This window comes from Cladophialophora immunda, assembly GCF_000835495.1.
Source record: "Cladophialophora immunda strain CBS 83496 unplaced genomic scaffold supercont1.3, whole genome shotgun sequence".
Taxonomy (NCBI): Eukaryota; Fungi; Ascomycota; class Eurotiomycetes; order Chaetothyriales; family Herpotrichiellaceae; genus Cladophialophora; species Cladophialophora immunda.
In genome coordinates this window covers 5,334,012-5,346,439 of record NW_015622543.1, presented here as the reverse complement: position 1 = coordinate 5,346,439, position 12,428 = coordinate 5,334,012, and the positions used below count along the sequence as shown (strand labels likewise).

The following is a 12,428-nucleotide window of genomic DNA, read 5'->3' as shown; positions in this document are numbered from 1 at the left end:
AGGTGTTCTCGCCAAATACCCTCGTGGGCAGAGCATTGAATGCTCAAGTCACTGGGACAAGACAGTGAACTATCTTCAATTCCATCAAAGTCCCCGTAATACACTCTGGTCACTGCAAACGACTAGAACCGAGAGGGCGAGCCCTGAACGGTCTGACGATGGCTATAGACTGAGCAGCTATGTCCCAGGGTGAGAGCGGATTGGAAAACCATGAGCTAAACCTCTGCAGGTCTCCGTCGTCGTCGCTGAATTCTCATTCACATGATGGAAAAACCCCCCAACATCTCTTTTGTAATTGCAAGAATCATGAGAAATTTAGCGATGCTGGACGCAACGTAAGCTTTCCTGTGCGCAATTGCATTCGGTGCAAACACAAAGAATAGTCAATCATCAGTTTAAACAGACGCCTCTGACGGCTTTGAATTCGATATACTGTCTCGAAAAGACTATGACCCTTCAAGCTGTCTGCGATATCTAGCAACCCAATCAAGGGTGAGAACAAACACAGATCGCTCCAGATCTTCCCCCAACTCATTCTCGCTAAATTTACAAGGGGCCCAAGCTGCCACAATATGACCCTGACAGAAGGTTATTGAGATAGAGATTTAGATCATCATCGTTGTTGCAGTCAAAATTTAGAGGAAAATCCATGGGATCCAACATTGGATCAGTTGCGGTCCTGTGGTCGAATTGGACATTTGTGTCCACTGGTCCCGTCTGGCAAGCTGTTTTGTTTTCGCTAGATAGGCCAGGCTGTGGGAACTGCATAACTGACGGGCCGAAGCTCGGTAAGATGTGTTTATGCTGTTCGTCGACTGCTGCTTGAGATGAGTGTACAGAAGAAGCGATCATCGCGTTCACTCCAGATCCGGTCAGGTTGGGCTCGGTCAAACCGCCCGTATACGGAGGAGAAGGGCGCTTTTGGGCAGTTGAGGACGAATCACCAAAGCGGATGGATGTCTCTGGAAATCCGAAAACCCGCCGTTCGTCGCGAACCCCGCCGTGGTTGGAGCTCTTGTTGACAGCGTCAACGGGAGACCTCGACCCCGACCCAAGCAGACGGTCAAATCGCTCTTCTAGAGAGTCTAGAATCTGTAGAAGGCCCACGGGGGTGTTCCAGAACCTGACAAACTGCTTGTATGTGAGTCTCAAGGCGTTAAATTTGGCGTCGGCAAGGTCTCGGCTGCCGCTGGGGGGAGGCCCGAACTTTTTATTGAGAAGCTGCACAGTCGCCGCCAGCCAGATGGTCGTGGCTAGGAATGGGTTGACGTAACGAACGTGCGTGCTGCTGCAACGGTTCAAAAGGAAAACAATGTTGTTTGAAGCTTCGACATACTGCTTCAAGCCTTGCACGTTGGGCTTGCGCGTGGTGCACATGAGGAGAATTCCGGGTTGGCTGTTTGCCTCGTGTATATCCATATCTGCGTTGCCGTGTGGCGGTCTAGCAGGCTTCGCGCCCTTGTGGAACGTGTAGTGGTGGGCAATCATGAACTTTGTGAGTTCTGTCAGGACATAAATGCTATATCTGGCGTGATCTAACACGCTGCTGACGGGGCTTTGATCGCAATCCACAGAGGTAAACCTGAGAGCCTCGTTGTGATATTGCAAGGAGTCTGGAAGTGCAAGAAGCGTGCACTGTAGAGTGTGCGAGAGCAGTTCCAGCTCTTCCTCGGTGTTGCTTGCCGTCTTCCAGGCTTCGGATGCGTGGTTGATGGTAGAGTCGTCTTTGTCTAGTGTTTCGCTAAGCGTTTTCTCTGATAGTGAAAGTGTCTGGGCATTCCGGGACAGTGAGATCATGACGATGATCCAAGCCACGGGGCTTTCATTCCCACTTCGTTGAAGAGCTTGCCACCGGTCCCCAGGCTTTGCCGGCAAAAAACAGCTGGGATGGAAATTCTGCCGGAACCAAAATTGATCTTCCACTGGCAACAAAGTCGAGCTTTGTGTCCAGCTGAGTCCAGTGGGGACTCGTCGGATCGTGCTTGCAAAGCAATCCATCTCCCAGACCGCCCACCAGCAGCGTCTACGTTCTTCCTCCTGGCTCCAGGCCAAGATCTCGGCCTCAGTGCGAGGGACATAGCCTTCGGGCTTGTGTGCGTCAATACAGTGCAGGTTCAACTCATATGCCACACGAATGCAAGTTCCCAGCCACCTCCAGGCGCGACCATGGACCCCTTTGGTCAATTGGAACCAAGTGGTCAAGATAATTGCTTGCAGGAACTCCAGAGGCGGAGTGCCGTCCGAACACTGAGTCAATGATTCTTCTTCGAAACGCAAGGCTACCTGGTGGAAATGTTCCGCGCAGGGGATTTTGCTCGGTTCTTGGTTGAAGTGGTTCATTCCGACCTGGTCTTCGGCATCAGTGACAAAGCGGGCAGAAAAAGAGCACATCGACGCTAGGAGAGCGTATAAATAGAGGGACGGCCCCATCTGCTTGAGCTTCTCTGGGAATGTTGTCCGATGGAACAAGGAGAATGCGGTCATGTTGGCAAAATACGCATCGATCCTGTGGGATTGAGTGTTAGTTTGACGAAGAAACCCCCTGTGTCAGGAGACTGCGGAAGGTTCACTTACAATCTCTCCAGCACGGCAGGGGAGATGTTCAAAGCGTGGGAGGCGTGCAGCATCGCGTCTGAATCACGCATGGACACGCTGATAATGGCATCCTGGGATACTGTCTCGTGGACAGGCTGCGACCAAAGTCTTGATTTGATCAAGGAGTTATCCGACCCAGGTTGAAGATCCATGCCGAACAATGAAGACTTTGTGGCGATATCTGGTCGATTGCTGACCGTTGTTGCTGCAGTAGTGTCTGGAGACAGTGGCATCTCAGGGGTGACAAGTGGTTGCAGGTATGCAAAGCCTTCCGTGGGTTGACTGTCTGAAGCCATTGAGAATTCGTCCCCATTTGAGTCCGGATGACCGCGGCGTGCTGTCGTTGCATTATCATCGCACGGTGCGCCCGCGGTTTTTTCGTCGTGAGACTTTCTCTTCTTCGACCGTCGCGGCTTCTTCTGGGTCGATCCTGGTACAGTTTGTTTGAGTCAGTGAAATTGAGCAAGTAGCTGACACTGGAGGAGCGCATTACCCGTCTTTGGCCCAGGCCGAAGCCGTTTGGATGGATAAGTACACTCTTGGAGACTTTTGAGACAGAGGCTACACGAGGGCACTCTACGATCACTACGACAGTCAGTTTCGACCCCATGCCACGGTAGGGGCTCCCCCTTGTCAGCACGACTGCGAAGACACTCACCATCTCGCCTTTCGTCTGTCGGTCCATAGTCAGCAGGATCACATTTTTTTCAGAGTGCCTGATTGTCGTACCTTCGACAAGCTTCACAAGATACATCGGGTGGGCCGGAGGAAGCTGCTGTTGTTCTTGTCGCAACATCATCCTCGACACCAGACCAGCTTTTGACGTCCATTGTTAGAAAGTTGCGAGATAGTAAACCCGAACGCTGCGACAGATACCCGCGGGGAGCTTATCTTTTGTTTAGGAGGCCCCCTGGGGTACCCCGCGCCGAGGTCATCTCCTCGCTAGACGGAAAACTTTAGTACCACGGACGAGAGGCACATTGACCCCTGCGTTTGATGAGATATGGCTGGCTGTTGCCCATTAGGTTCAGCCAGAGAGATATGGGCTAGCCAACTGTGGCATAACTGGGGTGGGCGAAATTGGCCCGCTGTGGCCCTCGGAGTAACTTGTGCTTACGGAGTATCTCCGAGAGATATTACAGTAGTACATGTAGACCCAGCTCCAAAACCTTCTACTAGCCGTATGTAGAAAGTAGCTCTGACGCTTCGGGCTTAAAGCACTCCGCGGTGATTCAATGAGGACCTGCTTGGTCTGGTCAAGTCCTGTGCTGCTCTTCTAAGTCTATTCGACTACTCCTATTGACTTGCTCCCATGTCCTTCTATCGGATTCCTCTTCGCCAGACCAAGGCCCTGTCTCCAGTGAGCCACAGCCACTTCTCGACAAGGCACCAAACTTACGGAGGTTCGCCTATCTGCCCAAGGCTGTGGAAGTGCACATAGCAGCCGCAGGGGTCGCGTCTAAGAAGTGGCCATGTTGGGACGTTGGAACGGGTAGTCCTTTTCGTGAGCAAAACTGTTTCCCATCTGTCTCCCTATTTGTCCTAGGCGCGCCACCGCAATACATTTCGGAGTGGTGCGTTAACTGGCCAAGCAGGAATTACGCAGTGACTGCGTGTGCTATGAGAATGGCCGTCTGTCTCGTCAATGATCTCGGCCTCGATCTCCCTCATCCACTATTCGTAAGGGGCAAGGAACTTTCTTGCGCTAGTGAGCTCCCGCGAGATGATGTCAATGTGCGTTTGACTCCTTGGTTTGAAAATGCACTTGAAGGGGGCCGGGCCATGTAGAAGACCCTCGTTATAGTTGTCCGGGTCCAATTTCAGAGGTTGTCCAGTCGCAGGATCGATGCCTGGAACAATCTCGAAAGCCCAAAGCAACTTTGCTGCGATTCTCCATTGCGTTCGTTCTGCTAAGTGGATTCCAGGGCACATCCGACGTCCACTGCCGTAGCCATAATGATGTGAAGAACAATTAGCCAGACGTCATTCAGGCATTCTTGGGAAGGGACAACTTATCTCGATTGTTATAGTCTGCGCCTCCAGCGTAATCATTGGCGAGTTTCGTGTGGTTTTTGTACCTCTCAGGCTTAAAGCTATAAGGATCTTCGTAACCATAGCGCTCGGCATGATGAAGAGCCCAGGAAGGGATGAAAATGGTCGAGTCTTTGGGGATCAACATTCCCTCATAGAAATCGTCTTCCGCTACTCGGTGCGGGATCCCTACCGGCGCCCTTTGATAAAATTAACATTTCAAGTGCGCACGGCTAAAACTGACTGGGTAACTCACGCCGGACGCCATCTCATTCCTTCCTTGATGACACAATTGATGTATGGAAGCTGGGCGAAGTCAGACCATTCGGGCATACTATTATGAGATGTTATCAGCGGTCCGATTGTTCAGGGCTCGGTGGTGAAGCCTACCGTTCTGTGCCGCAGACAGCATCCAGCTCTTTCTGAGCTTTTGCTTGGACTTGGGGGTTCATTGCTAGGCAGAGGATGAGCGTCAGCATTGTGGAGGAGGTCGTTTCCGCTCCTCCCTCAACCAACAGACCAAAGAAGTGGTCTAGCTCTTGCTTGCTCAACGGTGAACCCTTTTCAGTGTATTCATCCAGGAGCTTGTCAGCAAGAGAGCCAAGTGAGGTGCGAATATCGCCCCGCCGTCGTCTCTCGTCGACTCTTCTGCGTGCTTCTCCCCATATTTTATTCATCACTTTTCCAGCGTGCTTTGCTCGAGTTTTCCAGGGAGACATAAATTCAGGTAGGTACTTGAGTATAGGGAACTCATCGACAGGGGGGTTAGCCCCTGGTTCCAGCGCTTCGCCGAACTAGGAAGGGCCATCAGTAATAGTCGCAGTAGGCACCAGATTGGTGAAGTATACTCTGTCTAACGCGTCGTAGACACACTGTGAGGCTGGTCAGTAACTCAAACGGGTTTCTTCTCATTGGAAATCTGCCTTACATGGCCCCAGAAGTCCTCGTAACTTTTGGCTCGCTGGCCAAATACCAAGATGCAGGCGATTGAAGAGGTAACTCGTTTCATGTGATTGTAAAAGTCGTCGGGATTTTGAACGAGATCGTTCATCAAAACAGTCACTCTGGGTCAATTTAGCTATTATTCGACCCTGATTCTACACAGAAATGCAGGATTCTCACAACTTGGGCAAAGGTCAAAGGATATAGGGTGACTTTTACTTACTCGGCGTCTTGAACTGGAGCGACTCTCTCGTCAAGTATTTTTGGCTAGGGGCTTGTCAGTATTCTACAATGGCCGGGTCGCTGGGGACAAACTGAAAAATTATGTGTTGTGATCTTTCGTTTAGCCTTTTGCCGCTCATGGTGATCCTGGAACACAAGGCTATCGCCGTGAGTGACCAGATCATTCACGTAGCTGTGTGGTCTCTCTGCGTAAAGCAAACCCCTTTTATCCACGAGTTCATGGACGGCTTTACGGTCGTATAGGACAATCACATTGGAGGAAGCCAATTTAAGCGAATAGATGCCGCCGAACTCCTCACCCCAATCTTGAAACCTGCGTCGCAGTCAACAATCCGTCTGAAACTGGCCCAGGTCGAGACAGATTGGGGAACATACTTCTTGTACAGTCCAGTTAGTGGTATTTGATGAAGATTTCCAAGCAGAGGGAGCGTAGATGGGCCAGGAGGCATGCGCTTGTCTCTTCGTCCAATTTGAAGCAACCTATAGAGGCCATAAACGAGAAGCGCAACAAGACCAATCGTCCAAGCCGGGGTTCCACGGAGTTGGAGTTGGCGTATCCTCCCATCAGCTTCGTAGAGACCCATTGTGTGCTGCGCGAGTCTGTTTTGGTCGTGGGAAAACGATGCTTTCCCTTTCTCCCCAAGAGCCGGATGGTCTTATATACAATATTATGATAATTCTGAGAGAAATCTCCAGAGTATTAACAAGTTCCAAACCTGCAAGGGATCAATGAACGGGGTCCATAGAAGAGGTTTTCATTTCCTCCGGATCTCGAATAATCTTGTCTTGGAGACGGCCCGAATTCATGACCCTCATGTACAGATCTGTGTTGATGTGCTCCGCGGTCTCTACTTCCCCATGGGACAATTCAAACCTCCAGATGTTGCGGCCTAATTTCATGCTCTACGTTGCTGAAAATAGTTATGGGATAATTCAATAGGTCTTCATCCGTTTATAGTCCCATACATTCTTTGGTTTGTGGTGAGAAGGTTACTGCTTCTCCTTTGCACACCCTCTCTCTAGCTACGGTGCTCGGACGGTCAGACCTCGAAGGTTGAAAAGAGAGAAGCATTAACTCTGGTACTTACTCATCCTTTGTGCCACGTTGCGCTGTTGTTGTTGGAGAGTGCCAATACTGTCGCAAGCAAGGAAGAAGGCTTCCAAGGGGGGGCTCGTCATGGAATATACTCGGTGAGGTATAATGATGATTATTGTTTATGTCCTCTTTGCCTGACTTTGAGAACGAACTTAAGACTAGGGCAATCGGGCCTCAAGGTCTCCAAAGTCATCCTTGGAGCGATGTCTTTCGGAAGTAGTAAATGGCAACCTTGGGTCCATGACGAAGAATCCTCGCTTCCACTCATCGAGTACGCGTACAAATGCGGCATCAACACATGGGATACCGTGAGTTTTGTACACTTACGGACTTGCGGAGGCTCACAGCCTCGTCAAATCTAGGCAGATATCTATTCACATGGAGAAAGTGAAAGAATCCTAGGAAAAGCCCTGAAAGTATACAGCATCCCTCGCGAAAATGTTGTCATTCTCACCAAGGGCTATTTTGCCCTGAGTCAAGACGGCAGCCAACTCCCACTGTCTGAGTGCATGGTCAATGATGGACGTCTAACTAATCGAGTCGGGTTGAGCCGCAAGAAACTCTTTGATGCGGTCGCGGCTTGCGTAGAAAGACTGGGCACCTACATTGACGTTTTTCAGATCCACAGGCTCGACAGAGATGTACCAAAGGAGGAAATCATGCGCGCACTGAACGACTTAGTGGACAGCGGAAAGGTCCGCTATATCGGAGCGAGCTCAGTCAGTGTAGCCTCCACCTCGGCATTTTGCTCATAATTTACTGACAACAGTGGACGCTCCAGATGTCAGCCTGGGAATTTCAGCAGCTACAAACCATTGCCGAGAAGAACAAGTGGCACAAGTTCATCAGTATGCAAAACTATCTGAACCTCCTTTATCGCGAGGAAGAAAGAGAGATGCTGCCATTTTGCGCAGATACCGGTGTTGGTCCTATACCGTGGTCGCCATTGGCTGGAGGTGTTCTAGCGAGACCATGGGGCACGGTCACGAAACGATCAGAAACTGATGAGCACAAATTGCACCATGGAGCTGTTGAGGTACAGAAAGCTATCCTTGAGCGGGTGGAAGAGCTGTCACGCAAGAAGGATGCGCCAATGAGTGCTATTGCAACCGCATGGGTTATGCAAAAGGGCGCATGTCCGATACTGGGATTGAATTCCAAGGAAAGAATTGATGACGCGCTTCTGGCGTTGAAGGTCAAGTTGTCGGAGGAGGAGATGGACTACTTGGAGCAGCCATATCAACCGCGGCCTGCTGCTTGCTATTAGAAGTGGTTTAATTGCAATGAATTTGGTCTATCCAGCTAGTACTGACTTTCATGGTCGGCCACTGGAGGAGCTTGGCTGGGGAGATTTTAACATAGCTCCCTACTTCTCGGATTGAAATACCCGGGACTTCTTGCTTGAATTGACCAACATCTGGAGAGTTCCAGCGTTGACCCGACGTATTCTCCGCGTGGTAGGGAAATTTGTCCGCTTACCGGAGTATCATAATGAATCTATAGCGTTTCGGCTGTGCGGATGGTCAAATCATCTTCGTGGAACTACGCCCTGCAACTCTAAAAATCGAGTATTCTCCAACATTCATCTCCTTCGAGGCAACTATTTTATCATCTTAATTTTCATCTCAAGGCCTCGCGAGCTGCTACGTTCAAGTTATCACAGCGGTGAAGATGATAGCGCACCCTGTTGACCTTGGCAGTTTGTGTTCGCCAGCGAATCTAGTCAGTGGTCATGTCGGATATACGGACCTTATTACTTTGCTCTTCTCGACCTCAATCTACACCACCGTACGGGATAAACTGGTAAGTCCAGAGGACCATCACAATTGGCACCACTAATGAAATTTGTTCCAGCGATCGGTGAGCGGGATGTATGGTTCAGCTCTCCTCCTTCTACTGATTTTTGCCACCCTCCTGTATTTGGCAAGATGGTGCTTGATTGGGTGGCAGCCGGAGGAGGCACAGGAAGACCTCAAAAGAGTTGAAGGCTTCAAGAGCAGCAGTGGCTCCAGGAACATTGTTGAGCGGATAAAGGGAACGGAAACTAATTTGGTCGTTTTCTTCGGATCGCAAACTGGTACAGCCCAAGATTATGCGTCTAAACTGGCCAAGGAAGGCCACTCACGATTTGGGCTGGCCACTCTGGTCGCCGACCTCGAAGACTATGACTACGAAAATCTGGCTGACTTTCCCCGTGACTGCATTGCGATCTTTGTTCTGGCAACTTACGGCGAAGGAGAACCCACTGATAACGCCGTTGACTTTTATGAATTCATCACGGCCGAAAATCCGCTCTTCGCCACGGATGATGAAGCACCTTTGGGAGCATTGAAGTACGCGGCGTTCGGCTTGGGTAATACGACATATGAGCACTACAATGCTGTGGTGCGGCGGGTGGACAAATGTTTAGAAGCCCATGGTGCTTCCCGGCTCTGTGAAACGGGTGAAGGGGATGATGGGGGCAACAGAACAACAGAAGAGGACTTTTTGACCTGGAAAGAGACCTTGTGGAAGACAATTTCAGCGCACATGCACCTGGAAGAGCGGGAGGCCATCTATGAACCCGGCTTTGACATTCAAGAAACAGATGCCGAACCCAATGCACTGACTGTGTATCTCGGAGAACCAAATGCGGCCCACCTCTCCGGAGTGCAGCGGGGCCCATATGGGGTGCAAAATCCATACCTTTCCCCCATAGTGCAGTCTTATGAACTATTCACCATGCCAGGGCGAAACTGTCTGCATGTGGAGTTCGATATCACAGAATCTACGCTGGCTTACCAGACGGGCGATCATTTGGGGATCTGGCCGATGAATGCGGATATGGAGGTGGAGCGCTTCCTGAGGGTGTTCGGACTTCTTGAGAAACGGAATACTGTTTTCAGCATTCATGTCGACACCCAAGGCAAGGTTCCTTTCCCATCGCCCACCACCTACGAAGCTGCAGTTCGGTATTATCTGGAGATTTGTGGCCCAGTCTCGCGGCAGTTCCTTGGTACTCTGGCTCAGTTCAGTCCCACAGATGCCGTTCGCGCGAGCATGGCAAAGTTGGGCCAGGACAAAGATTTATTCCACCAAGAAGTGGCGGTGAAATGCATGACCTTGGCACAACTGCTGGAGAGGCTGAGCCCTTCTCACGCTTTCTCTGGCGTGCCGTTCTCGGCCATCGTTGAGGGTGTGCGGAGACTCCAGCCCCGGTATTACTCCATTTCGTCGTCCTCGCTGATTCAAAGCAAGAGAATTGCTATCACTGCAGTGGTGGAATCTCGGCCAGTGGACTCGGATGCGAAGTTTTTGAAAGGGGTTGCCACAAATTATCTCCTTGCCCTGAAGCAGAAGCGATCGGGAGACGTCTCTGCGGATCCGAATGGAAGGACTTACAACCTCGACGGCCCTCGGAACAGATACGTCTCCAAAGTACCACTCTTCGTTCGGCCCTCCAGTTTCAAACTTCCCTCTGACGCATCCTTGCCACTGATCATGGTTGGTCCCGGCACGGGTGTAGCTCCCTTCAGAGCCTTTCTCCAGGAGCGGTCGGCCCTGGTAAAGTCGGGCCAGATGGTTGGCAAGACTGTTCTCTTTTTCGGGTGCAGGCAGCGATCAGAAGACTTCATATACCAAAAGGAGTGGCAGGTAAGACACTATTTGGACAAGATATGCTTCGATTTAGGCTGAATAACACAATTACAGGAGCACCAGGCCACACTCGGTGATAGGTTTCAACTTGTGACCGCTTTCTCACGAGAGACGTCCAAGAAGATCTACGTCCAACATCGCCTGGCCGAACTATCCGACATGATCTATGAGCTCTTGCAACACAAGGCATACTTTTATGTGTGCGGTGATGCGGCGCGTATGGCCAAAGACGTGAATGATGAGCTTGTACGTATAGTGGCTCGAGGAAAGGGGGTGCCATTGAAGGAGGCTGAAGGCTATGTCAAGATAATGAGAAGCTCTGGTCAGTATTTGGTAAGTCTTCTACACCAAGTGTTTGAATTCATTCAACATTTTAGATACAGTCTACAGAGCATTTCCCCTCCTTTGGATCAGTGCTAACTTTGAAAAGGAAGATGTTTGGTCATGAGGTCTACTGGCCGCTACAGGAGATCAATCTCCCCAGAGTCAAGAATCTGAAGGTAGAAGGTGGAGGGGGTCAACAGACGTACTGGAAGACAGTGTGTGGTCCATTGTTGTCCTACTGCCAAGCCGCATGTAAATGGCTACGAAGACGCTTATTGGCGCTTTACTGAATTAAACCCGAGTTTTCTGAGTTGGTGAAGCAATTCTGAACCTAGTCAATATGATTTCCTGGTTTAATCAGTATTGATGGTACTATTCAGTTATGATTATGCCCAGCTACCTTTGATCACAGACACCCAAGAGGCGTATCTGTCACACGAGCAGACCCCAGACTTTGATGTTGTTTGTGTTGATACAGTAATGCTAGAGTACGAAGAGGCCGACGGACCAATTGTGCTTCCAGAGTGATCATATGCGGAGTAATTTGGTGGTGCTACTTTATCACGGTGCAATTGTCTCATCGTCGGTCCGTCAATCGAGATTCGAGTCGGGTATATGATGTACAAGAAACATTCGAAGTGCTGTATTCTATTGCAGTATTAACAACACATCAGCCTTCCAATTTCATCAATACTTCATCATATAACCATGGCCCATGGGAGGCAGTCTGGCTGGGTGCAGGATGAGGTAAATACTGATGACTCCTCAAGACATGTTGCAAAGCCCCCTGACTTCCCTGCAGGAGGAGTACCCAAGTATTGATAAGACCTACGACTTCCTGCATTTGCCAAAAAGCACGGTGGGAACGGCATAGTTGTACTGATGGGGTCACCAGAGAGTCTAATTTGACACAGGATCATAAACCCGAGTTTGAAAAAGAGGAGCAGGAAATTCTGGAGCAGCTGTATAAAGGATGGCTGCGCTACTGGAACAAAGAATCCATGCACGACCCGGGAGCCGGCAAATCGCGCAGATTCTACGACTTCGACGAGATGCTGAGTTATGATATGTTCGGGACTACTCTGCGCGGGAGGTTCAATGAACACTTCGAGAATGTTTTCCCGTATTATGTCGATGGGCAGATGGAGTATAAAGATCTAGAGATCGTTGTTCTTTCACCGACTCACGCCTACTCGACATGCTACCAGCATACGTGGGGAAAGGCTGGTGGGGATCCGTTTAATATCACGTTTCGAAGAACTGGAATCGCGAGGAAAAAGGACGGCCAGTGGAAATGGATCCACGAGCATCTTTCGTTCCCTGTGAACATGGCCACGGGACAAGCGGACTATAATTGTGAAAGCAAAGCATTGGAGTCCTTCAAGTTTCAGGAATGAATGTCATCACATATCCTTATCACACTTTGATAGAGCGTAACATTCTTTGGAAAACAGTCTCTGACGACCAGCCGGATTGCAAGTGTCTGAGCGCGTTTTGGGCGCTTAGTCGCACTGCACTTCCGCCTTGATCTGAGGTGACAGTTTATGTCGCTAAATATCAG

The 12,428-nt window shown here is 50.1% G+C and overlaps 2 protein-coding genes across 2 annotated transcripts; one reads left to right on the top strand and one right to left on the bottom strand.

Moving 5' to 3' along the window:
* Positions 1 to 546: 546 nt before the first annotated feature.
* On the bottom strand, positions 547 to 3,394 carry PV07_06209 (uncharacterized protein; the record flags this gene model as incomplete). Its single annotated transcript, XM_016393164.1, has 4 exons — positions 547 to 2,506; positions 2,575 to 3,025; positions 3,254 to 3,268; positions 3,325 to 3,394. 4 exons carry the CDS (start codon positions 3,392 to 3,394, stop codon positions 547 to 549), a joined length of 2,496 nt encoding a protein of 831 aa, XP_016250683.1.
* A 5,184-nt stretch (positions 3,395 to 8,578) lies between these two features.
* PV07_06208 (uncharacterized protein) lies at positions 8,579 to 12,264 on the top strand (the record flags this gene model as incomplete). Its single annotated transcript, XM_016393163.1, has 6 exons — positions 8,579 to 8,710; positions 8,762 to 10,540; positions 10,598 to 10,876; positions 10,978 to 11,119; positions 11,638 to 11,726; positions 11,782 to 12,264. 6 exons carry the CDS (start codon positions 8,579 to 8,581, stop codon positions 12,262 to 12,264), a joined length of 2,904 nt encoding a protein of 967 aa, XP_016250682.1.
* Between the last annotated feature and the right edge of the window lie 164 nt (positions 12,265 to 12,428).